We start from the raw sequence: 23,235 nt of genomic DNA, 5'->3' as shown, positions 1-23,235 counted from the left end.
GCTCGTTCTTTTCCGGAGGTTTCGGCGACTGTAACTGTCGAGCCCTCTGCTGCAGCTTGCGCTCGGAACGAACTAGTCGGTTATTATTTTAGATATCTCAAATCACAGGGTGCACGGAAGGGAATAATTTAAGCGTTTCTTGGAACCTTCTGTCTGATACAACCTACTATTCTGCAAATGCAGGCCATTAAATGCGTGGTTGTCGGCGACGGGTAAGAACAATTTCTGAAAAATTCCCAGTGTGAATCAAATGGGCATCAGTGGGAGAATGCAATTGTTGCAAAGGGCTGGGGCTGTAGTCTGAAAAATAAATGGACCGAATTCTCGGTCGTGTGTATTGCTTTCTGCAACGAATACGCATGTAATCGCAAGCGTTATACGCGCGGTATGATTTCTAGGGGAACGGAATTTTCAATCGTAAAAATACAGCCTATTGCCGACTGATGGGCGAAGCGTGTATTTAAAATCAGCCGCTACCGAGCTAGCTACGTGTGTGTCAGTAGTCAGCAAGGGTCCCTGACAGGCTAGCTTTGGCTACAGTGAAGCGCATTTTATGATGTACACCTACACAGGAATTTTGATGGGAGAAAAATCCTGCCTTGCTTTTTTTTTTTAGAAAATTGATTTTTTGCTCTTTTGTTTATGAAATTGCATAAATTGTAGAACTTATTTCTAGGCTACATTATATTTTCTCGGTTTGTGGTAAAAATGTAGCGTGACAGATGCATGGGGAAATACGATGCGGTGATTTTACATCAGGTCTCATTTCGATACATCGATAGTAATTGCCTATCTAATTGTATATAACATGGTATTTGTTCTGTTCTTGTATGCTGGTTTGAAAGAGGCGTAAAGCTGTCATGACATCAGTAATGGAGATCATAGCCAATGAAGGGCCCCTCCTTATGATGCAGTTTTTACGAGGTTTAGGGGGAAAGTTAGTTACTATATTGTAAATGTAGCCTTAGATTACGTCGCCTGTGGTTCGGTATTCAAGAGAATCGATTGCTATTGATTTAACAGCCTGTATTGAATTTTACGTTCAAAGCACGTGACGGGGAAAGATGACCAAGTAAATTGAGAAGTAGGCCACATTCAAATATCATAATCCATTAAAACGACTACAACTGAGTTTTAAAACCTAATTAACACAGAGTAGGCTATGGCCTATGTGGGAGTTATCTCGTAGGGTAGAAGAAAGTTCCAAATTGTGGACTGCGTTCATTCTTCACGTGAATTGGTTTTGTTATATGTGTTATATTTGTTATGAGTTATATTTACGTCAAAGTAGTGCAATTCCCGTCAAAGAGTCCATTCTTGAGGATGTGCGATATTGAGCGAACTTGTGGTGTTATCCTAAATATAAAAAGCTGTTGCACTCTTCCTCTATCTGCCTTTATGAATTGTAAATGTATTGGAATTTTACTTAAGATTTTTTGTGCGTTAATGTATACTTGTTTTCTTGTATTTGTTTTTGTTCCAGACATGCAACAATGACTGCAGTGTGGTAGAGAAACTGTGCACAAGATCATTGTACAAAATCACTGCCAGTAATTGCATAACACCACTTGCACAGAGCTTAGATTTCCTTCCAAGTTTATTTACAAGGAGCAGATACAGCAACTACAGGAATTTAAAATGCTTAACTCCTGTAATGTAGCTGAGATGGTGTCTACTTTCTGCCTTACATTTCATTCATGTAGTACTTAGAAACTGACATGATTCTGTGCAGCATGTTAATTCTAAAAATGTAGGTTAGTATTTAAATGGAATTATATTTGTTTGAGTGTTATTACCCATTTAAAACCGACGCTGATTACCCACTGCACTGGGATATGAATTTTTCTTTTGTAACTGTAAATGTGCTTAAATTATCATTGTAAGCCAGTGTTATATTTGCATGTTACTCCAGCTCCCTAAACCAGGTGACCACTTTCAAATAGAAAACAGAAGCCAGAAGAGAAATAACACATGTATACCAGGCCTCTGTCTAGGTCTTAAACTGCATTTAATCTTTGAATGTGAACTGAGATGCTGTGAGTGTTCTAATGACGTCATACCAGTCAGGCAGATGGGGAGGTGTGGGAGGACAAGGCAGAGAGAGACTGGTCTTCAAAGAGTTAACAGCTGAGGATTCTTGCTGTCACGTGACCGGAGCTCAGTAAGCAGGGCCCCACCCCCCTAGCAGGGTGTCCTCAGCCAGCTCTTTCTCACAGGGTCCAGATAGCCACTTTTCACAGCTCGGTAGTCCAGAGAGATGTTGTTACAAACGCCCACCGCTGGGACACACTGGCCTGTTTAGTCCAAAAGCTCTCGCATCGGCAGAACCAGTTCTTCTTTCTTCTTCTCAGCTCCCTGGTCCCCCTCTTGCCTCTTGCCCGCACAACCTGAGATGCACTGTGAGCGAATTTAAGAGTCACAGAGCTGTCACATTACATTCCCCTATCCCCATCTAGCTGCTGATGGGAACCGATAACAGGGACAGGGGGGACTGTGAGTGTGCCCCCCAGCTAATCGTATGTAGGACAGAGTCTGTCACATTCAGGGAGCAGGAGAGAGGAGGCTTACACACAGCAGCCAGCCAGACAGTGGGGGCTAATTCAGTGCCTCGTGAATGACTTGTGCTGTGCAAGCGTCTCAGGGAAGACATGGGGAAAAACAGGAATATGACCTTTTGCATCCTGGAGGGAGCTGCGGGAAGGGGAAGGTGTGCAGACGGCCATATTTTAGGGCACGGGCCACAGTGCCCCTGACCTGCTTAGAAGAAATACCTTCACCTCAGTTTTCCTGATTTGCATTATTTGCTAATTCTGCCTTAAAGCATCAGAGAATATATGCATGTTGTATAGCCTAGGTCGAGAGTGCATTTACATGTTTTTATTTAATGATTAGGACAGTATTTAAAATGGGTGACAGATAAAATCTAATTTTAGCTGCTTCAACCAAGACTACGAGGGCAAATGAGCTCATGATTTTGTAACATAGGGAAAAGCACTCTCCCATGTATCAGCAGATCATATATTTACAGCACTTCTTGGTTACTTTTGCACATTTTATTATTCAAATATTGATTGTCTTGGAGCATAATCAATTTGTCTACAGACAACCATGCAAAAAAACAAGAGCTTACAATGTTGTCTCATATTTCAGTTGGGAATTCTGTTCTGAGTAATGTGTACTGTGTAATGTGTACAAAGTTGATGATCTGTAGCAGGTTTCGATTGCATCAGACATATAGTTGGTGGTCTACATTAACTGAATATTATTTAAATTAAGAAATGGCTCCGTGTCATGGGGAAACTGTACAAGTGTTTATTTAGCAAATTGTATTTGTTTTATATAGTTTTGTAAATCTGAGCTGATGAAATAGATTTCATTGGTTTATTGACTTTTCTTGGCCTAAATGAGCAAAGGCCCATATGAGTGTGGAATTGTGGGTCAGTAAGCAGGTTGTGTATTGATTCTGATCTGCTCTGCAAAGAGGTTGTGTGAGCCCAGAAATACACAGCAAGGCACTGATGGGCCTGTGTCAGAAAGGCTAGCTTCCCTCCTCCAACCCTCAGCAATCTGTGTCAAGATAGTCTCCCAGCCAAGAACTGGCACTGCTTTGTAGTTCCCCTTTCTGGCTTGATGCTGTGGGGGCCTTATATACTCCATAGTGATGCTTAATGGTTGTAGGAATTTGCGCACAAATTCGTGATGCACTTGTTAATCTCTGCATGGTGCAGCTGCTAATAGAGTGCTATGAAGGTGGCCATGTCCATGGGTGCTGGTGCTCAGCAGTGGGAACTTGGAGAGCTGTGTCTGCTGGTTCACTCATCGTTCTTCTCTATGTTCTCTTCTCTCTTTCAGTGCCGTTGGTAAGACCTGTCTGCTCATCAGCTACACCACCAATGCCTTCCCTGGAGAGTATATCCCCACAGTGTGAGTACCAACTCAGGTTGGGCTGCCTGTCTCTGCCCTGTGACCTGCTGCTTGGGTAGTGGAAACTATTGGGTTTCAAAGTGACACTGCCCCACACATGCTCACTTATGAATGTACCCACACGCGCACACGCACACACACAGAGTGACATCACACTGTCTTTGACTCTAGCGTAGCTGACAGTGTTGATTTGCAAGTTTCTTGAATGTCACATGTCCTGTTTTTTCAGAATCTACACACCTCTTCCATAATGTTTTTTTAAAAACCGATATATGCACCTCGTCTCTGTCTTCTGTCAGTTCTGTCAGATTTTAGTCACACCTCTGCACTGATTACTATCTAAAATATTCAGATTGAAATGTGACTTAAAACAGCAATCATTTGAAGTGCTCAGAGACAACCTGAGCTCCATTGTGAAGCCATGGTCTGCTGTCGCTTTCCAGGTTTGATAACTACTCTGCCAATGTGATGGTGGATGGCAAACCTGTGAACCTGGGCCTATGGGATACAGCCGGACAGGAGGACTATGACCGCCTCAGACCCCTCTCCTACCCCCAGACGGTGCAGTCATTTAACATACTTTCCACTTGTACTGTAGTTTAACAGCCATGGATGCTGGATGGGGTAAACAATCATTCATTTAGCTTTCTATGTGCTAGTTATTTTCTTTTGCTGGGATTAGTATGCTTTGTTTTTTCAGGGTATTAGAGCTGGGAGGGCACAGAACCATGTGCCAAGAGGATACGTTTATGAATGCTAATGTTTGTATAGAATCAGTAGGGCTTCTTTCTGTAACCGCTTTGCTGTGCAAACGCACTGCTGCGGCTGTCCATTGTTCCCTGAGTGACAGGTTGAGTCAGGTGGTTTGTGTCCTGTTTCACATGCCAGGTACTGGCCCCCTGGCCTGACACGGTTACCTCCCCCGCATGGCAATGAGCACACAGGAGTTTTGGCTCAGGCCTCCCTGCGGCTTCTTTTCAATGGACTCAGGATGAGGGAGCCTCTTGGCCGAGTGTCAGTGTGCCAAACGGGCACAAACACAGCCCCTTCACTGTGCTCATTCCGTAGTTTGTTGTGGTGGAAGCTCGACCCACTTACTGTGCCCTGGGTGTCACTGACAGATAGGTTGGAAAAACCATGTCTAGCCATGTCTTGACTTGTCAGAAAGTTTCAGATGTGGAGATGGTACAATTTGGTCAACAGAAAGAAATTGAGCTCTAATGCTTGGAATATGATCAATCATATTTTAGTACAGTGCTCCTTTGTCATAAAATAACCATCATTATTGCTACCATCATTATTGCTATGAGTTTGTAGCTCATATTTCTCCATTATCTAATTTTCTGTTCTATAATGTGGAAATTCAGTAACAAGGTCACCTGAATGTGGATCCCAAGAACGCCATTAGAAAGAGAGAGAACCATAAATACTTCATTTTACTTTGAGGGCCACATTTGTGCTTGCTTTGAAGGAGACTCGTACCACTTGCTTCCCTTCAAACCAATGATTGCAAAGTATGCACTTATTTCTCTGATACTAATACATTTATATCATGCACTCTCTTGATCTGTCAAATTGAGACCACAGTCTGCCATCACACTGCAGGCAACATAAAACATTCAGAAGAAACCAGTAGGATTACAATAATTAGCGTGTAGCTTGGTAATTGTAGCTTGTGAGCATCAATGCACCCTCTGGCTGATACCCCCTAACTAAATCCTTTTGTGTCTTGTACTTTCATTCAAAATTGCCAATTGTCTGATTTGATTTGTACAAAGGCCTTTCTGCTTTTTCTCTCAGGATGTGTTCTTGATATGTTTCTCCCTGGTGAGCCCCGCCTCCTTTGAGAATGTCAGAGCAAAGGTTAGTGACAGCCCTCTTACCTGCATCTGCACACAGCTGCGCTCCTGGGTACTCACTGGCATCCATGTTTGAAAGGTGTTGATACTGTGTGCTCCGCTACATCATGTTGACTCCTTCGCTTCCTTCCCTGGCTCTTGTGCAGTGGTACCCGGAGGTTAGGCATCACTGTCCCAACACCCCCATCATTCTGGTGGGCACCAAGCTGGACCTGCGAGACGACAAGGACACCATCGAACGCCTCCGGGACAAGAAGCTGGCCCCCATCACGTACCCCCAGGGCCTGGCAATGGCACGGGAGATAGGTGAGGGGCGTGTGGGCGGGGCGCGAGGGGGAGAGACGCACGGCGGTGACTCTCGCAGCCTTGCTGCTGCTGTGAGTCACGCGTCCTGATCGAAGGCGCTCAGCGTTCGCGCTCAGTGCTGGCGCTCAGTGCTCGTGCTCCTGCCACGCTTGTCCTCCTCAGGAGGCAGCTGGTCTCTGGTCTGGCTGCCTGGTTACTGTTTGTTTTTGTTAAATTACGGTGCCATTCGTTTGAAAGACTTGCAGGCCAGAGGAAAGTCAGCAGTGGCACCTCACGGGACGGAAGTGCTTGCACTGAGCTGTCTGCGGGCCTGTCTGTGGATCTCAGCCACAGTATGTTTGTGCTCCCTGGGGAGGGGGCGCTGAGCGCTGAACTGTTTGGTGGAGGTGGTGGGGGGGGGGGGGGGAGAACACAGGCACATTGTGAGAAGTTGCTGGGTGGGGGTGGGGGGGTGGGGACAGGGGTAGCCAGTGAAAGATGTCCGGAGAACAAAGTGGGCAGCCCTGGAGAGTGACCCATCCGCTGGAATCAAAGGGTCCTTTGTGTGCTGCATTTGTGTGTCTGTTTGCCTTTGGTGTACAAGTGCGAATGTTTTTTAAGGCGGTCAGAAAAAACTAAATCCTGCATATTAATGGTTCCGATTGTCATTTAGTGATGTGAGCGACTCAGGGGTAATGGACAGCTTCCAGAGGGTTCAGGTTCAGTTCACTGTGCAGCCTCACTTCCGTCATGTTTAGCTTCTTGTGAGCCATAGGTTTGGCTTTCGAAAAAATGTAGCTCCAGCTAGAATCTGTGGGGTCACTTACATGGGGTCTCTTATGTCGTTCCAGGTGCAGTGAAATACCTTGAGTGCTCGGCTCTGACCCAGCGCGGCCTAAAGACGGTGTTCGATGAGGCCATCCGTGCCGTCCTGTGTCCTCCGCCCGTCAAAAAGCGCGGCAAGAAGTGCACCGTTTTCTGAGGGGCCGGCACAGAGCGCAGGAACAACACGCAAAAGCACAGGGGTGGTGTCGCTTCCTCAACAACAACACAATAATAATTGTCAACAGTTTTCTGAGAGAAAATCTAATCAAACTTAATTGGGGTACTCCTGAGACCCAGGCAAACGGAGGTGCAATTGGTGTAAGAGTGGGTGGGAGCAAAGGGGATTAGGTGTAAATCTGGTCACAGTGTTTTCAATGGCATCAAAGAATTCTGTCAGAATTTGCCTTAGCCAATTGGAGAACCAACCATTTAAAGGGCATTGTTACAGGAGGCCGTGATGGCGAAAACTAGAAATGTAATCCATTCAAAACAAGCAAAGTATAATTAGCTGTTTTCTATCTTGATAGGTGCATTTTTTCTTCACAAATGCTTAAAACACCAATAAGATTAAACAATGTGAAATGTGACAAAACCCTATACTTTCACCCGCCTCCCCTTTGATTTGAAAATGTGCATTTTGCAAAATGTTGATTTTGGTGGCAGTGTTGCAGTGTAGTCATTGGCTGTTTTGCAAGTGTTAATTATTTTTTCAAATTTGTGAAGGTTTGAAAGATGTGTTGGTTTTTTCTGAAAGTCCTGTTGGTCAGCACTGGATGAAGGTAGGTGGAGTAAGCAAAAGTCAGTCTACTGATAAATTACTATGATTACTTGATTTTCTCTTGTTTTGTTTCCAGTTTTTAATTGAGTTCTTACTGGAGTAAATTACTGATATTTCTTAAATGGTGCTTATTTCAAAGAAATATCACAGTAGTATGCACAGGCTACCAATGTAACGGTCCACGCTTGTAATATGGAATTTGAAGTCCTGAAGAACAAAAGCTTAGTCAACTTTATGATTTGCTTCTTTCTATCTATTTGCAAAGTATCTTCTGCTATCTCTCTGTCTGTTTCTTATGCCTGTGGGATAAAACAAATTCATTCTTGCATTAAATAACACCCTTCCCTTCTTTTTTAACAAGATGCTCCACAAACCCCCTTGAATGAAAGGAAATAACTTTTGGCAACCCCTTTTCTGAAATGCTCTGTCCTTTCATGTACTTCTTGCCTCAGTCAATACACACAGTGTGTACGAAATCAGTGTAAGAGGAAGAAACAGGCTGGAAACATGCTTTTAGGAATTAGTATTTGGGGGACTAGCATGCCAAACTTAATTCTTCTATCCAAAAGCCTCTTTAAACTCACTGCTCGCATGGGTGTCCAGTCTCAAGTTCTCCATTTTGAAATATCTTTTTTTTAGGTTCTATGTATGCATGTTGTGTGGGTGTATGCGTGTGGGGTGTATATAGTTTGGCGTGTGGGGTTATTAGATTTTTCAGTAATTAGCATTATGTTACCTGTATTAATATTTTTATTTTTTATTAATTCACTTGATTTTTTGCAAATAATTCTTGAAACTGGTTTAGAAAGAAAAAAATGACAAAACATCAGTACTTTACTGCTCCCATTTACTTGCTGCCAAAATAAACTCCTACATTAAAAAGTAGTGTAAGAATCATTTAACGTTTTAGAAGACGTATGCATTAATAAATAAAACTATTTGTATGTATCTAAAGATGTACCTTTTTTCTTATATTTTGAAGAAAAAAAAGTCAGACTGGATTGAGAATGCTCAAGTCGTGTTTGCTTTGCTGTCTGTGAAGTTTAAAATTCAGCGATGCGCAGTATTTCAATACACACCTGAATTGCTGTATCACGCTTCCTGGTAGATTCAGACGTGCAATGAAACAATTTGTCTCCCTCTGCCTGTGAGCTATGGGGTTGCATTTTTCATGGGAACACTGGATGATAAGCTCCGTTGGCATGGCAACAGCATCCAGGTGGTGCAAGGTGTGTCTGAGCATGCTCAGGGAGAAAAGTCAGATATCTGTAAAAGCTTCAAAAACTGCATGGAAACTACTTGGAACTTGTGGATAGAGCCTATTGTTTGTCTGAAATCAACCATATCCGGGGAGATATTGTTGAGATGAATTACTTATTCAAGATGCGTTCTATGTTTGTTTGTCCGATTGTATGTTTGTCCATATTTTGTATTACTTCTCATGTCAAAGAGTATTGTGAGAAATTTCAATTTTGTATAATAAATATGAACTCATAACTAAGCTGTATTTGGGCAATCTATTTGTTTGCACAAAAGCAAATGCAAATCTAGAAATGTGTTTACTCAGGTACAGTGAATTTATCAAAGCAAAAATAATCTGTCTCTCCACAGACTGGTTATTTTTATTCTCCATTCAACACAGACAAAAGGCACCCTCTATACTCTTGAAACTTGATTTTATTAGAATTCTTAACTATGAATAAAGGAAAATCATGTCCAAAGGACAGAATCCGGTTATACTGAGCTGGCATGATCTGCTATGGTAGAAGTAGTGCTGTGCTTTACTGATTTAGGACAGGCTAGCAGGCGAGAAACCCCCCATCCACTGGCAGAGTGACTCCATTGGTCAGGGCAGACTTCTCACTCAGGAGGAACAGGATGGAGTTCACCACGTCTTCCACTTCTGGTGGACAAAACGTCATACTGATCATAGGTGATCAGTGCAGAGGTACAGATTGCGCCATGAACATGACATTTATCACAATGCATTCATTCAATATCAGGCAGCATGACCCTAAATTGGTCCCCAACTAAATGTGTATGCCAGGGTTCTTAAAGTGCTTCTTCCTAGGGGTCTGTTTCTTTTTTTAAATGGTGCACAAGGGTCAATTTTTTTATTTTAACTCTTGAGTGTTCATGAGTGTAAACAAAGTAGGTGCTTAAAATATGCACAGCTATTACACTGCCAAGTATTCTGTCACTAGTGGGAGGTATGCTGACATTAAATAGATTCACAGAGAATTTTTGATGCATTTTACTACGTTTTCCCTTTTCAAATCAAAGTGCCAAGAGTACATCTATGGTGGGCCATGTTTGGCCTCCAGACTGGCAGTTGAATAGTCTTAGTATATGGTGTGTGCATGTGCACATACATTTAATTGTTCTGCCACACAGGAAGAAGAATGGCTGACCTGCAAATTTTCCCATTGGAATGCATGATTTCATGGTTTTGGCCTTCTTAGGGTCACTCCAGTTCACAATGCCCATGTCAGTCATCACCACTGTGGGATTGACAGCATTCACTCTGATCTGGAAAATTGGAGATGCACAGCACAGAAAAAGTTAAATTAAGGTAATAATATATTTCTTAAGAAAATACAGGGTAATATTGTGTGTTTGTGCAGGTCCTCATGTCGCACATTTCACGTCGTAGTAAAATTCACAGTTAAAGGTAGTGAAACCATGCTCTAAGCTACAGAATGCATCAGCTACAGTTTGCTGTACACCACCTGATATGGTCCAAGTTCCAAAGCCATCACTCTAGTCAGCATGTCAAGGGCTGCTTTTGTGGCACCTTGATGGAAGACAAATAATTTACAGAATGCAGTAAACAAGTCTAAATATTTTGTTGATTTTCCCTCAAAATGTGTATATCATTAAACTATTTGCCGGTTTTTCACAGACCTAATCCCCTTGTAGTAATATGTGAATTTATCATAGCTCAGTGGTAATAATGGGGCTTAAAATTTCCTTTGGCATAAAGCAAAATAGACATGAATTCATGACCGGACGTTTCACTCACAGTAAACGGCATGGTCTTTCAGCGGACGCTGCGATGCCTGGCTTGAGATGTTAACAATGGAACCACCAGCTCCCCTGGCCTTCATTCCTCGAGCCACAATCTGCACGCCCAAAGCCAGAGAGAGGAGCAGTGTCATTAACACCCGTGCTTCTGAAACACCGCTGCAGTGTTAACTGCCACTTACCTGAGCAACATGCAGGGCTCCCTTAACATTGACGTTGAAAACTCTGAAATGAGGAGAAGCAGAAACATTTACTACATTACATTGGAGTCATTACCCTTCATATCAGTAACACAGCTTATACTGTCTGCAGTGACATTCCCATTTTCATTAAATGTAACTCCCTGTAAACATGGAAGAGACCATTTTAAGGACTATTGTCAGTCTGTTTCTTTTCATTTATTTTCAACTAAATCTACGGAATGTTAAAATTAGCATACATTGTTAAATTAAATGCAGACTACAAAATATATTTTTATACAAATGTCATGTCTAATGGACATACAAAAATTATAAAAGGATAATGGACATCAATATTTTTTTGCAACTTTTCTTGCAACTTTCTTGCTTGGTGGAGTATGTTTGGCAAAGCATTCCAGATCTTAAAGGTGTGTCTTCTGTGAGTAAATCTACTACTCGGGGCAGTAGTAATAGTCTGGAAATACTCTTATGGTCTGAAATATTCAGGCTATATGCACAAATAATAAAATTACATAAGTCAAGCTTGTCCGTCTAACTATATGACATAAACAAGTAGTGTTTACTTGTCAAACTGGTCAGCGGTGACTTCAAGGAAGGGCTGCAGTGAAGCGCAGGCTGCATTGTTCACCAGCAGGTCCACTGGGCCCAAGTCCTTTAGTGCAGCCTCAGTGGCCTCCCAGTCCGACAGATCCACACACACCGGCCTAATGGAGGCACACTTGGGAGCAGACAAGTCACAGTCACAGAGGAATCCTTCTAATCTCGACACGGTGAATGAAGAGACAACATCTAGACATTGTCAAAAGCACACACTGGTCTGCCTGTCATAATATTCAGCAGGATGGTATTGATGTGAGGCAGGGCAACAATAGCTCAGTGTGGGATTACGGGAGCATAATGGGAGTGTGGGCAGCTATCTGGGGCCAGTACCTCAATGAGGAGGCTGTCCAGGTCAGCCTGGGTGCGTGTGACAGCGGTGACCTCTGCTCCGCTCCGTGCCAGCGCCAGCGCAGTGGCCCTGCCTATCCCTGTATTACAACACGCAACAGCAGAGCGCTTCACTCTCTGAATTAATAATCTGTGATCATGTCAGAAAGATCATTCTTCACGTCATGTGAATATACCCAGGGGTGGACCAGTGGTGAACAAAGGTCATTCTTGAATCTGAAATTAGCTTTACTTGCACTTGAGGCAAATGTTAAAGAATGCTCGAAATGGCAACAAGACTCAAGAGAAAGTAAAAATCAAACATATGGATTCCTTCCAGTTTGAATTTCTCTGTTTATAAGAATCTTGCCGTTCAAACGGTAGCTGCTTTACACCAGGGGGTGTCACTGTGTCTTTAATTATGGAGGCAGTAGAGTAGGCTACAGGGACATACCCTTCCCTGCTCCAGTTACCACGGCCCTCTTCCCTGCGAATGTGATTTCCATGTTTTCAGCGTAGCCTAATGAAACGCAGCCGATTCAAAATGAAAGTGTAGTCCGCTAAAAGAATCAAAAAGCACAGTTAACAGGTTAATCGAACATGGAGACTAATTAAAACGGACTAATATCCGTAGATATTATATTCGTAACTATCGCTTGTCAGCTACTCCTCGCACTTCCGCTTACGAAGAAAAAACCTACGAACGCCTCAAGCAAATTAGTGACATGCATCTGTGGGTCTTGCGATATGCAGAAACTATAAATACTTTAGAAGTTACCTGCGCGCCTTTCCCTTCGCGGAATGCTAGAAAAGCAGACAGTACGAAGTCCAGTTTTATGACGTTGCAGCTGGATAAGGAAACGAGCAAAGCAGCGTTGAGGAGGAGACAAAAAAAGTAGAGTAGTGTTGAGTAAGTCAGCTAGTGGCTCGGCGTACGTAGCTAACTGAAGTTATATCCTGCTACTCGATTTTTCCAATAAACTGTTCAGACAATCGAATGCCTTTTCAAGTAGCCTTTTTTGAAGCAGCAGTGCGCTGTAGTGGTGGGGTGAAATGAAATGTCCATCGGTGTCATTTTATAACAATGCCCTTCATGTAAATAAGTTGGGTTTCCATTATTTCTTAGCCATTAAGGTTTGAATTATTTAGCCATCCTGTCACTTTCATTTGATAGGTAAAGCTTTACCTAATCAGCTTTACTAAATCAGGTAGACATCAAAACATTCTTTAGTCTCTGTGGGAACAATGTTGAACAAAGCTGAGAAAGCTAACGCTAAGCCGGTCATTTGAAGACAGCTAAAATCTGCTTAAAACTTTCTTCAAGTAAGAGGATGTCCTCTTGCAGCTGCTCGCTCAACCTGCAGTTTTTAATCGTAAATCAGTCCTGTTGAAGGTAGTGGAATAATTACTCTGATTACTAATTTCTTTTTATAGGAAATTAATTTTGTTAATAGCCTACTTGAGTAGAATGTCATGGGTACCTGAGCCTATATTTCGCTAAATGGACAGGTTTCATTGACATAAATGGAAGGGGTCTGTTTTTGTAATAGTGATGAAGACACTTATCTGAAGTGCATAAATTTCTGTAAACAGAACACCTAATGTGGCATTAAAGCTTTGTTCGGTCTAGTTGTCATTTAGTTTCCCTGTTGTTCCCCCTCAAAATAACACTAAAGTCCTGGAAATCCTAGAAGGGAGTTTATAAGTTCATTTCTTTTAAGTGATATGCAGTAATTGTACTCGCAGTATGAGTCAGACAAGGCATCATTATTTTTGTTATAATGAACTCCGACAAGAATTTACTGCTTTTAAATTTACTGGTTTGCCTGAGCTGTCATATCACAGTAAACTACAACGGGCTAATACATCAGATGTTTACTTATGAGTGGAGTCGAGATTCAGTTTTCATATGACAGGAAGAGACACTTAAATTATGTAGGAATTCATTGCACATGGATTTATGGAGACATTGGAGGCATTCATCTCATACCATTCAGGGTCAAATTACTAACCACTATTTCTTCTGTTTCAAGTCACAATTGAATTTGGTGAATCTAAGCCTCATTCACTCCTTTTTTTGCTTGAATATTGCTTTTATTTGCAACACATTTGTGACCATTATTTAAAAACTAATTGCAGTTTTCTGATTTTTGTGACAGGTTTGAAGATATATGGTTGATATCTAGAAGTCTCAAGCCATAAACACTATGGATCCACCCACAGACCAGCAGGCATCCACTTTCAGTATCAACTCCCTTAAGCTTTGAATTTACTCCTTGGTATGTAGTCCAGCTGTAATATAATGTAACAGAACTGGTAATGGAAAAAAAATCACACTCATTCTACCAGTTTAACACCCCTGAATAAACTGACTTTAGTTTCAGTGAAATACTTCCACATAGCTGGCAAACAACACAATGCTGACCCAAAAAAAGTTGACTCATTGCTTCAGAATGTGGAAACATTCTGCCCTCCTTTAAATGGTCATAAAAAATTTTTGGGACTGAATCAGCAAAACTGAATTATGCATTTTGCCCCAATCTTCTCAGTAGTTGTGAGGCACTGTGCCATTTAGTAGGTTTGGTAAATTATTATTTTTTTAAAGAGACACTTCTCTCTGTGTTTTGTGTGTTCGGCAGCACTATTTATTTTAAAAAAAATGTGTATAACAGCAAAAGATGGACTGAACAAAATAAAATCACAACTTAAAACATGACCTATTCATCTTCAACACTGGCCTGCAGTGATGTCTGTACCTTCTGCTTAGGTTTGTCTAAACCTGTAAGAAATCAACTTAGAGTTCTGGAAATAAAATTCTCACGTCTCAAGTTAAAATACTGCAGCAATGGATCACATGGCATTTTAATAAGATCATAACTTACAGTCAATAGTAAAATCATACACAAAAATACAAAACCATGAATGTAATAAAATATCTGGGACCAAATATCTGCACCACTCATCTGACAGGAAAAAATCAGTCCATATTTCTGTTTTAGATGGAACAATGTTCTAAGGAAAGAACATGACCCAGTAATACTGTTTCCACAAGATTTGTTCTCGTGCGATAAGCAATGAATATTACCATTAAAAGGGTAAAAGAAATGGTACGTGCTACAGTGCAGCATGCTGTATGAACTGGGCACAAAAACTATTCAGTCTTGAATTTCTTGCATTCAGGAGAACAGATTGAATGCTATTCCTCCCTTTAACACTGACTTCCCAAGAAAATCCTCTCAGGATGTTGCCTCAGGTCCCGAGCTTCTGTTAAAATAAGCCCAGCAAATCTTTGACAGTATAAAAAATAAATTAATATTGCATCTAATCCCAGCTCTTCGCTGAAGTACCTTCATCCACTTTCAGACGCACCACTACACGACAGCCCTTAAGATAAAGCTTTTGATACATTGCCATGCCAGCATCTAGTCACATTCTGAGTTCTGAGCACAACTGAGCAGAGCTCCAAGGACAGCAGACCATGGACTCCCAGACAGAATAGAGGAGGAAGCAGCTCTAAATATCCAAATCCCTGCACAGACCTTGCTGTTTGTAAAGGGAATGGACAGTGATCCAGCTGGTGGAATTCAGGGGAGCTGGCCAGCAGGGATTCAGGGGTGTTTTTTAGTGGGGCACCAACTCGTTTCTGGGTAAAGTAGGCAATGGACTGTTTTGAACCTGAGAAAAAAGACAAAGAAATATTCAATGAGTATTACCAACAGTGGCAATGCAAGCATGTATGCAAGTCATTTTAAATAAACTGAAAACCCAACCATTTGAGCTTTGAAATGGCTTCTCTTTCAGGTCTGAACAGCAAGTCAACACCACGGTCCTACCTTGAAGGGTCTTCTGCCAAGGAGAAGGCTCCACCGATGCTGACTACATTCCTTCTATTCTCATACCCACCATAGCTGAGGGTCACCTGGGGAACAGAGGCAATTATCACTCATCTCTTCTTCCCTCCCGAGTTCTGTCAACACTTACCTGGGTTTTCTGAATAACAAAACTGAGACTGCACTGCATGCCTTAAACCTATCCTTCAACACACCTCAATATCAGAATGTTTGACATTTTTAAACAGGCAAACAGCTATTTAAATATTTGCCCTACTCTTCTTTAGGGCTGAGAGCCTGTTATCGCACAGTGGGTCTGACCTGTCTGAGCACAGTGTCACTCGGTAGCCTCTGCAGGTTCTCCAGGTGTGAGTGGAACAGCCGGGTGTGTGTCATCGGGACCTCCAGTAGTGCCTCAATGATATAACCAATGGTGCAGTCGTCAGGTAGACGGATCTTCTCTGCCGTGCTTATGAAGTTCCCCAGGCTGGAGCAGGGCGAAGAGGACAGCTCAGTTTAGTGGCAGACACAAAAAAGGGCTAACCATACATAGCTGGTTTCAAACATTGCCTTCACTGATACACAATAAATCATTTTAGAGGGGTAGAAGTGTAGAGTGGTTAAGGAACTGAGCTTGTATGCAGAGCTTTGTAAGTTTGTCAATATACAATTTTAGTGAATATCCAGCTTATGACCTGATTTTTTTTTGTTGTTTTTTTAATAAGCTGGCTGAGCCAGCAAGCAAAGGCTAAGAAAAAAAGTGGAAGTGGAAATACAATGAAAATTAATTAGTTTAAACATTGTGGCATGTTTCAGCAAGAATGATTCAGTGACTCACCTAGCCCATGGGCTCATCTTCAGTGCCAGGCCACGGCTGATACAGAACCCGGCTCCTCCTGTGGCAAACCAGAACTTCACTGACGTCTGTGAGAGTGAACAAGGGCAGAAAAAGGAGGCCATTATCGTCACGGATCTATCTTGAAACGTGTGAAATGTGTATAGAGGGGGTGAGAGGGAACTCACAGATCCATCACTCTTGACTCGCTCGGCTGCCTCGATGGGATGGTCCAGACTGGGGCGGCCCAGGTACACATCCTGCGTGTGTGAGTAAGAGGACAGCAACCGCAGCAGGCTGGGCAGGATCACATAGTTGTCATCGTCCACATGACAGAACCACCTACAACACGGACACAAAGCACAAAGACCACTGAGCCATCGCCTCCACTTGTGATAAACTCCCATGAGGTCTGCCTAAAGCATCTTAACAGTGTAGGTTGCATCATAAATTGGGTCATTAAGTAAGGATTAGAAAATCCACAGCATATATAGGGTTTCTTCCATAGGGATTCTGACCCCTCTCCAGGTCCAAGGTGGGAGCATAATCTGCAAGCACCCCAGTAGAGTCTCCCTTATCCAGACAGAGCCACTCAACTTTTTCTGGGACTCGATGAACTTGTCATACTCCACAGACATCTTGCAGCAGAGAGCCTGGCGCGTGTGTGCTGCTGAGCAGTTGGTGTTGATAATGTTGTCTCCTGGGACAGAGTCAAGAGACAGAGGGTGAGTCAGTTCCTGAGCACAGCAAAGTTTTATTCTACATCTTATGAATAATCAGACGTGTGCACTGTTTGTTTGTGTCGTGCTAGAAAGTGCATCGGGGTGCTCACTGCTAAGGTTAAGATTCATTCCATTTCAATTCAGTCAGGGAATCCAACTGAGAGACAAAGGTGGAAAATCCAGGTCCAGAACATAAAAGTCCTTTCCAGTATTTTGTTGAAATCACTTGGATTTGCTCATTAGCACAATTCTTCAGCCAGGAGGTAGAACTAATTAGTGAAATCTGCTGGCTGTGTTCATGGGTGAAGAAACACACAGCAGGATTTTAACTTTATGACTCCTGGACCTTCCACCTTCGCTCAGGGAATAAATTGAACTTCAATTCATGAGTTTTAGTTAGTGTGTAGTGTTCTCAGACTATTCTTTTATTAATTCAATTCCAGTTCATTTCTGGAAGTGAGAGATTTAAAATGGAATGAATCCCAACTGATTTGAGAGAATAAAAATTTCTGCCAGCCCCATTACATTTTCCATTTTGCTTTTGTGTTCTTTTATAGCATAACAATACTTTTTAACATTGTCAACATCTGCCCATTTACCAGGGACTGTCTAATTGTTTTACCTGCTTTCTTCCTTAGTTCCTTATCTTCTCCATCAGTGAAGATAAAGGTCTGAAAAATCCAAAAACAAAGGGCTGTTAAGTATTTGTCTCCATAGACAAACAATGCCTGAAGTGTTCATTCACAATGAGTCCTCCATGTATGTCAGGGTGGAGATGCCAGTACACCAAACCTGTTCTGAGGTAATCAGTATGGGAGGGTTGCTCCCCAGGTGCCAAGCACTGCCAGCCAGCGAAGCTCAAACTGCCATTTCTGAAGGAGCTGTAGGTGAGCCAAAAACCATGCCTGCCCTGCTAAATTTGGAAAGCAAACAGAGCTGCTGCCACCCCTGTCGTCCAGCAACGCTGGACTTTCCACTGCCTCATGCCTCATGCCCTGCCCACTCACGCCCTGCCCCCCCCCCCCTTCCATTGGGGAGAAAATGGAATCCACCACAGGCGGAGGAGAAAGCGAAGCCACAAGCAGCTGGCGGAGAGCTCCACTCCCAGATCAAACAGCCGAGACGCCAGTGGGGCATTCATCTTCTGTGCAGCACATTTACTTGTGAAATGTGAATAAATCCTGGATCCTGACAGCTCTTAAAAGATCGCAGTGGTCTTACATCAGCCAATGTTACATCCACGCTTTGATTTCCTGCACCTTTTGAAGCCTTGTGACAGAGGTCTCTTAGTTATGGTTCCATTTGTAATCAGTTTAAGGAAAAAAATCTGCCAATGTGATCTTTCAGATGTCTTTAGCCACTTTTTAACTGTTGTGGCACGTTAAACCACAGGAACCACTTTACTCATGAAAGAACCAAGAACCAACTGTTCGCATTTTTCCAGACCCAAACTGATTTTTCTTAACAGCACTTTGGCGATTAAATTTGAGGACACCAAGTGGTTGTATAAGAACAGCACACATAACCTTTGACCCCAATCAAACACTCAATTGAGGCCATGAGCTGTGAAAGTCATTACTCTTGAAGAATGAAGCATTTAATCAACTTTTGGCCTCCTACAAGATCCTAGCATGCAGTGTGCTATTATATCTCAATATAGAAAGTAAAGATGCTACTCATTAGCCTTCCCTTGAGATAGAAGATGTTTTTTTTTACCCAGTGACCTTGACATTATCAGGCATTTCAGGACAGAATGTTTTCCTTTTTGTTGGACTTGTGGAACAGAGGGCCATTGTATGAAGAGGCCTGTTATAAATCTGTGTTTTACCAGTTGGAGATGTGCCATGGCCTATTAGCAGCTCCAGAATCCAGCACATGGTCCTATATTTTCTCTTGTTAAAATTCTGCCTTATTAAGCCTGGATTGTGGCAGGGTCTCCGGTCCCAAAGTGAAATGGACAGAAGGCATGCAAAGGGTCTCAGATACCCAGAGGTCCCTTCAGTGCCATGAACCCATGAGACATCTCTGCACAAAGAGGGAATGTACACGGTCCACATGGCCATCCCCCCCTGCCTCGGCTAGCTCCCCAGCCTTTAGAGCAGGCAGGGATTCCTGGGCTAAAACAAACACAGCGGCCTGCTCTCCGGGTCACGCACACATGTGCTTCGGAGTCTCGAGTTGCTGAGGAACTTCCTCCCTGGGGCCCGCAGTCCCCTGGCAGCCCGGGATTTTCACTGCAGGCAGCCAGAGTCCGCCACGCTCCGGGCTGCCCCCAACTTCCACTGGCTCCTGCTCGCGGTTCCTTTTATAAACACTCTCTCACATGCCACCCTCAGAGCTGACCTTCTCACCCTCCACACCCGCCCCAAGTCCAGCTTCCACATACGAGTGGCTGAGAGGCCCTGCTGAGTGCTTTCAAAGAAGCCTCTTTCTTTCCTTTTGCCTGGATTCGTTTATCACATAGCTGTGCTGTAATGCGCCAGCACAAACATGAATATTGAGGACATCCTGTGCACTGCCAATGTTAATCTTACACCTTCTTTTCAAGATGTTGTGCCTGAAATTCAAAAAAGAAACATTCTCTGTTTTGCAACAGCTGAATTATTCATGGAAAAATATGGATAACTGCATTACCCTTACCTCATTGTATGTTAACTTTCATTGGCAGAGTTATATGCCATCAATTTAGTAAATTTACTGATGACAAGGTCAGCTTGTTAAAATATAACTTGTTCCTGCACTGCTCATTCAAATAGATGATGCAAACTCTCCTGCATTAGAATAGCTGTCACCTACTTCTTTTGCATGCTCAAATTGTGTGATTACTTGGGTGGATAGAAGTCTAAATTCCCAGATTTGATAAAAACCCATGGCTGATGTGGGTTCCAAATCACAAGTATCATCCTGACGTACTTTGTTGAGCTGAATACCCGTGGAAAAGAGCATCTTGGCAATAAACATAGAGTGAACTGCTTTGTGCACATCTGCCAATTTCCACAGCCCTGTGTGCTCTGTGAGTCATACTGAATCAGTCAGCCATCACTATAGCTACTGATCATGACTGGAATAATTTGTTTCCACAGCATTTGCTTTCCAGAGGAAACGTTTAAAATTGTGAATGGAAATAGTACATAGTTGAATGCAGCCCTATAATTGGTACAAGAGGTAGTCGGCTCCTTATGATTGGTCATATCAGATAGTGGTTCTGATCATATGGAGTCGTCAGGAGTGAACTGTTCACATGGTGTTTATCTCTGGAAACTTGATGAGGTTATATACATTAATGTGAAAGAAGTCGCATCTGGTTTCCCTACCTGCTCATTTGCTCTAGAAACCCAGGTCTGGAAGAGCAGGTCCAGTCGAGATTTGTGGTATTTCCTAGTTGTTTTTACTGCAATAAAAATGTCTCTCAGCTCCAGCTGATCTCTGGGTTGAGGCCAAGGTCGGCCAGGTGGATAATGAACAAGATCCTGTATCGGGGGGGCCTGTTGTTTACCTGTGGACAGAGTGCTGCCCACAGTTCGAGCCGAGCCGTTGGTGTCTGGGTTCTTAGATTCTCCGGTTCTGCCACGAGACGCAGCACTGCCATACTGCTTCCCGGGTTGTTTCAGAGGGATGGCCACTGTGTAGCTAGAGTGCCGGCTGGCCGTCCCCGTTCTGCTACCTGTGGTCCTCGCGTGGGGCCGAGGCTGAGGGGGGTCACTGTGGCGCTGCGGAGGCTGCAAGCCAGGGATCAGGAGCAGCAGGAAGGCACAGAAGGCCAGGGAGAGCAGGAAGCAGAGTTTGCTGATGCCGACACGGGAGACGTGCATTGTTCCTCACAAGGGACTCAGCCACCAGGGCCAGTCTGACTCTCCCCTGTGCTGCTCATCCCTTTTACATCACAAGGAAGCCTATACACAAACAGAATCAGCTTAGGACAGTACACCTCACCAAAGGGGCACTTTTATACACAAATAGCCACTATTTTTGCCAATGCCTTCTTATTCATACTGAAATTACTGATTTGTGACAGCTATCCTAGGTTCAGCCTTAGAGTGGCAATTCCGCTCAAAACTGTTCCGTAATTATTACTTAACTTCACTCATGGCCACAGGCTTCTTCACCAAACATTTTTCTGTACTATATAGTGGGGCAAGCAGAAACACTTATTTTGTCACTTGGCACAAAAATGTATCATCTTTCATGTGGAAATAATGTACACCAATATATTGGTTTATTTGGTCAAGATGCTGCGAAGCCACAATTCATTGTAACAGCAGTGTCATTGCATTGGCTGGGAGAGTGGGCTACAATTCAGTAAAATACTGATGTGCTATCATTTTGCACTGAGATTGTATATCCTTCTATCTTAAACGGGGAACGTTGACTTCAATGCACAAACAATTTCCTGTTTTCTATTTTAGGTTTAGCACTGACACCGAAACCAGTGACAGGTGGTATTTGTGGAAAGTCAATGCTAAAACCACATGGTTTTCTTGAGGTTAATGAACAGCTCTCAATGAGCAGCATAGTTGGCTTTAAACTCGTTAGAATCCCTTTTAAGCAACACTGAGGCATTTAAGGACATAATGCAAAACCAGATTTTTTGCATACCCCTGTCATCATTGGATTATGCATTAGTGGTATGGCACGGTTCCTCAGAAGTCACGTAGGCTAGTCTTTTTCATATTTGGTGTAGCGTACCTAGTGTATGTTTCCTGATAATTTAATTACGCTACGTGTGTTCATTCGAAGGCAGATACATTAAATATGCTAGTAGCACTCTTCAAGCATTGTCCCCGCCATGACAAAACAAGATCTTATCTGCTCATTTTGGCTTACCAAATCGAGAAATGTAGGCTTTTTGTTTTGGAAGTGGAAAGTTTTAATAGCAGGACACGGGAAATGCAAACTCTTTCAAAGGTGATGAAGGGATCCGACAGTTAAGGAAACGGCTGGCCTGGCACAATTACAAACAGTACGCTTTTTAACGGCGTTAATTGATTGCTTGACGGTGTTTTATCACAGAAATTGCAATGCATAAACATCTGAGCAGATTTGTTATTTCAAAAAGTATTATTAGCAGAGTTTCATAAACGGCTGTATCAGTCACAATTGTATCACAGACACGCATAACTAGCTCGAACGATTAATTCAGTTTAGCTGAATAAAAAGAGTTGTAGGCTATGCATGCAAGGCATGTAGCAACTCGTTATCCAACTGAAAACCGAATGTCACAATACACAATATAACACAGCAGCGAAGCGTAGGCTACCCTCCTGAAACTGTTCCCTCATGCTGCAGGTAGCTCGCTATCGTTTGGTCGGACAAAGGCAGATTGTTTAAATACCTATTTTGAATGACTTACACTGCTAAGTATAATAATCAAAGTAAAAAACACGAACACAAAAAGCAAGATAAACAACAACTTACCGAGAAACAATCTAAGGTGCATGATGTAATTCCCCTGTAAATCGTGCTGCTACAGTGCCCTTAGCGCAAGAACAAATATCTACAATGCAGAGGTGGAACTCATAGATGGCACGTCAAGAGAATGCAAGCACCAAAGATCGAGCTAACTGCTAGCAGACAGACATTCCATCGTCCGTCGTTTCCTTTTGTTCCGTCTTTCACTTGGGACGAAACTACGTATCAAACTTTAACCATCATAGGCAGTGTTGACGGTACACCCCGTTTTTTAGCTTCCTGTGCAGTCGTCTAAATATCCACAAAATCCAGCAGTATCTCACTGTTCCTGCTGTAGTTTTATCACCGACCTCCGTTATCCAAGATTATAAACAGTTGGATTCGGATTATTAACCCTGTGTTTGTTGTAGTTCGCTGAAAGCGCACGGGATCTTCGAAACTCAGCGCCCTCTGTCTGAAGTGACGCCCAAAATGATTTAAAGTATTTTGTAACAGAGGTAAAACTTGGTGGACACGGGAGGAAATGCTGTAAAAGAAATCTATTTTTGTATATTATAAAAAACATTTTTATATAGAGGATGGGTGGGGATGATTAAATTAACTGTCATACTTTATTA

At 42.7% G+C, this 23,235-nt stretch overlaps 3 protein-coding genes and 1 long non-coding RNA gene across 4 annotated transcripts; 2 read left to right on the top strand and 2 right to left on the bottom strand.

Moving 5' to 3' along the window:
* The first annotated feature begins 7 nt into the window (after positions 1 to 7).
* On the top strand, positions 8 to 9,172 carry LOC135248458 (ras-related C3 botulinum toxin substrate 3). The gene is made up of 6 exons (XM_064323128.1): positions 8 to 212; positions 3,853 to 3,924; positions 4,368 to 4,485; positions 5,725 to 5,787; positions 5,930 to 6,089; positions 6,920 to 9,172. Exons 1-6 carry the CDS (start codon positions 178 to 180, stop codon positions 7,048 to 7,050), a joined length of 579 nt encoding a protein of 192 aa, XP_064179198.1. The 5' UTR covers positions 8 to 177; the 3' UTR covers positions 7,051 to 9,172.
* Positions 9,173 to 9,330: 158 nt separating this feature from the next.
* Positions 9,331 to 13,108, bottom strand: dcxr (dicarbonyl/L-xylulose reductase). The gene is made up of 9 exons (XM_064323127.1): positions 12,601 to 13,108; positions 12,277 to 12,382; positions 11,826 to 11,923; positions 11,459 to 11,613; positions 10,878 to 10,920; positions 10,694 to 10,793; positions 10,401 to 10,465; positions 10,083 to 10,200; positions 9,331 to 9,574 (listed from the first exon to the last, which is right to left on the bottom strand). The coding sequence occupies exons 2-9, from the start codon at positions 12,326 to 12,328 to the stop codon at positions 9,471 to 9,473; spliced, it is 735 nt and encodes a 244-aa protein (XP_064179197.1). The 5' UTR covers positions 12,329 to 12,382; positions 12,601 to 13,108; the 3' UTR covers positions 9,331 to 9,470.
* On the top strand, positions 12,605 to 15,765 carry LOC135248459 (uncharacterized). Its single transcript, XR_010328431.1, has 3 exons — positions 12,605 to 12,732; positions 13,982 to 14,101; positions 15,624 to 15,765. It is a non-coding gene; the product is annotated as an uncharacterized LOC135248459 (long non-coding RNA).
* On the bottom strand, positions 14,652 to 23,075 carry rfng (RFNG O-fucosylpeptide 3-beta-N-acetylglucosaminyltransferase). Its single transcript, XM_064323125.1, has 9 exons — positions 22,625 to 23,075; positions 20,524 to 21,102; positions 17,832 to 17,880; positions 17,085 to 17,187; positions 16,676 to 16,829; positions 16,491 to 16,576; positions 15,974 to 16,139; positions 15,656 to 15,741; positions 14,652 to 15,497 (listed from the first exon to the last, which is right to left on the bottom strand). Exons 2-9 carry the CDS (start codon positions 21,019 to 21,021, stop codon positions 15,431 to 15,433), a joined length of 1,209 nt encoding a protein of 402 aa, XP_064179195.1. The 5' UTR covers positions 21,022 to 21,102; positions 22,625 to 23,075; the 3' UTR covers positions 14,652 to 15,430.
* Between the last annotated feature and the right edge of the window lie 160 nt (positions 23,076 to 23,235).

Source organism: Anguilla rostrata, chromosome 2 (genome assembly GCF_018555375.3).
Source record: "Anguilla rostrata isolate EN2019 chromosome 2, ASM1855537v3, whole genome shotgun sequence".
Taxonomy (NCBI): domain Eukaryota; kingdom Metazoa; phylum Chordata; class Actinopteri; order Anguilliformes; family Anguillidae; genus Anguilla; species Anguilla rostrata.
The sequence above is the reverse complement of the archived record's forward strand: the minus strand, read 5'-3'. Positions and strand labels throughout refer to the sequence as shown.

Coding starts and splice junctions, on each gene's coding strand:
- LOC135248458 (XM_064323128.1), top strand. CDS start 178: ATGCAGGCCATTAAATGCGTGGTTGTCGGCGACGG. Junction 4,486..5,724: donor CCCTCTCCTACCCCCAGACG/GTGCAGTCATTT, acceptor TTTTTCTCTCAG/GATGTGTTCTTGATATGTTT. Junction 6,090..6,919: donor GGCAATGGCACGGGAGATAG/GTGAGGGGCGTG, acceptor ATGTCGTTCCAG/GTGCAGTGAAATACCTTGAG.
- dcxr (XM_064323127.1), bottom strand. CDS start 12,328: ATGGAAATCACATTCGCAGGGAAGAGGGCCGTGGTAACTGGAGCAGGG. Junction 11,924..12,276: donor GGTAACTGGAGCAGGGAAGG/GTATGTCCCTGT, acceptor GTTGTAATACAG/GGATAGGCAGGGCCACTGCG. Junction 9,575..10,082: donor TCCAATGGGAAAATTTGCAG/GTCAGCCATTCT, acceptor TTTGTCCACCAG/AAGTGGAAGACGTGGTGAAC.
- rfng (XM_064323125.1), bottom strand. CDS start 21,021: ATGCACGTCTCCCGTGTCGGCATCAGCAAACTCTGCTTCCTGCTCTCC. Junction 16,140..16,490: donor AAGATGAGCCCATGGGCTAG/GTGAGTCACTGA, acceptor GCCCTGCTCCAG/CCTGGGGAACTTCATAAGCA. Junction 15,742..15,973: donor GTGACACTGTGCTCAGACAG/GTCAGACCCACT, acceptor TCTGTTCCCCAG/GTGACCCTCAGCTATGGTGG.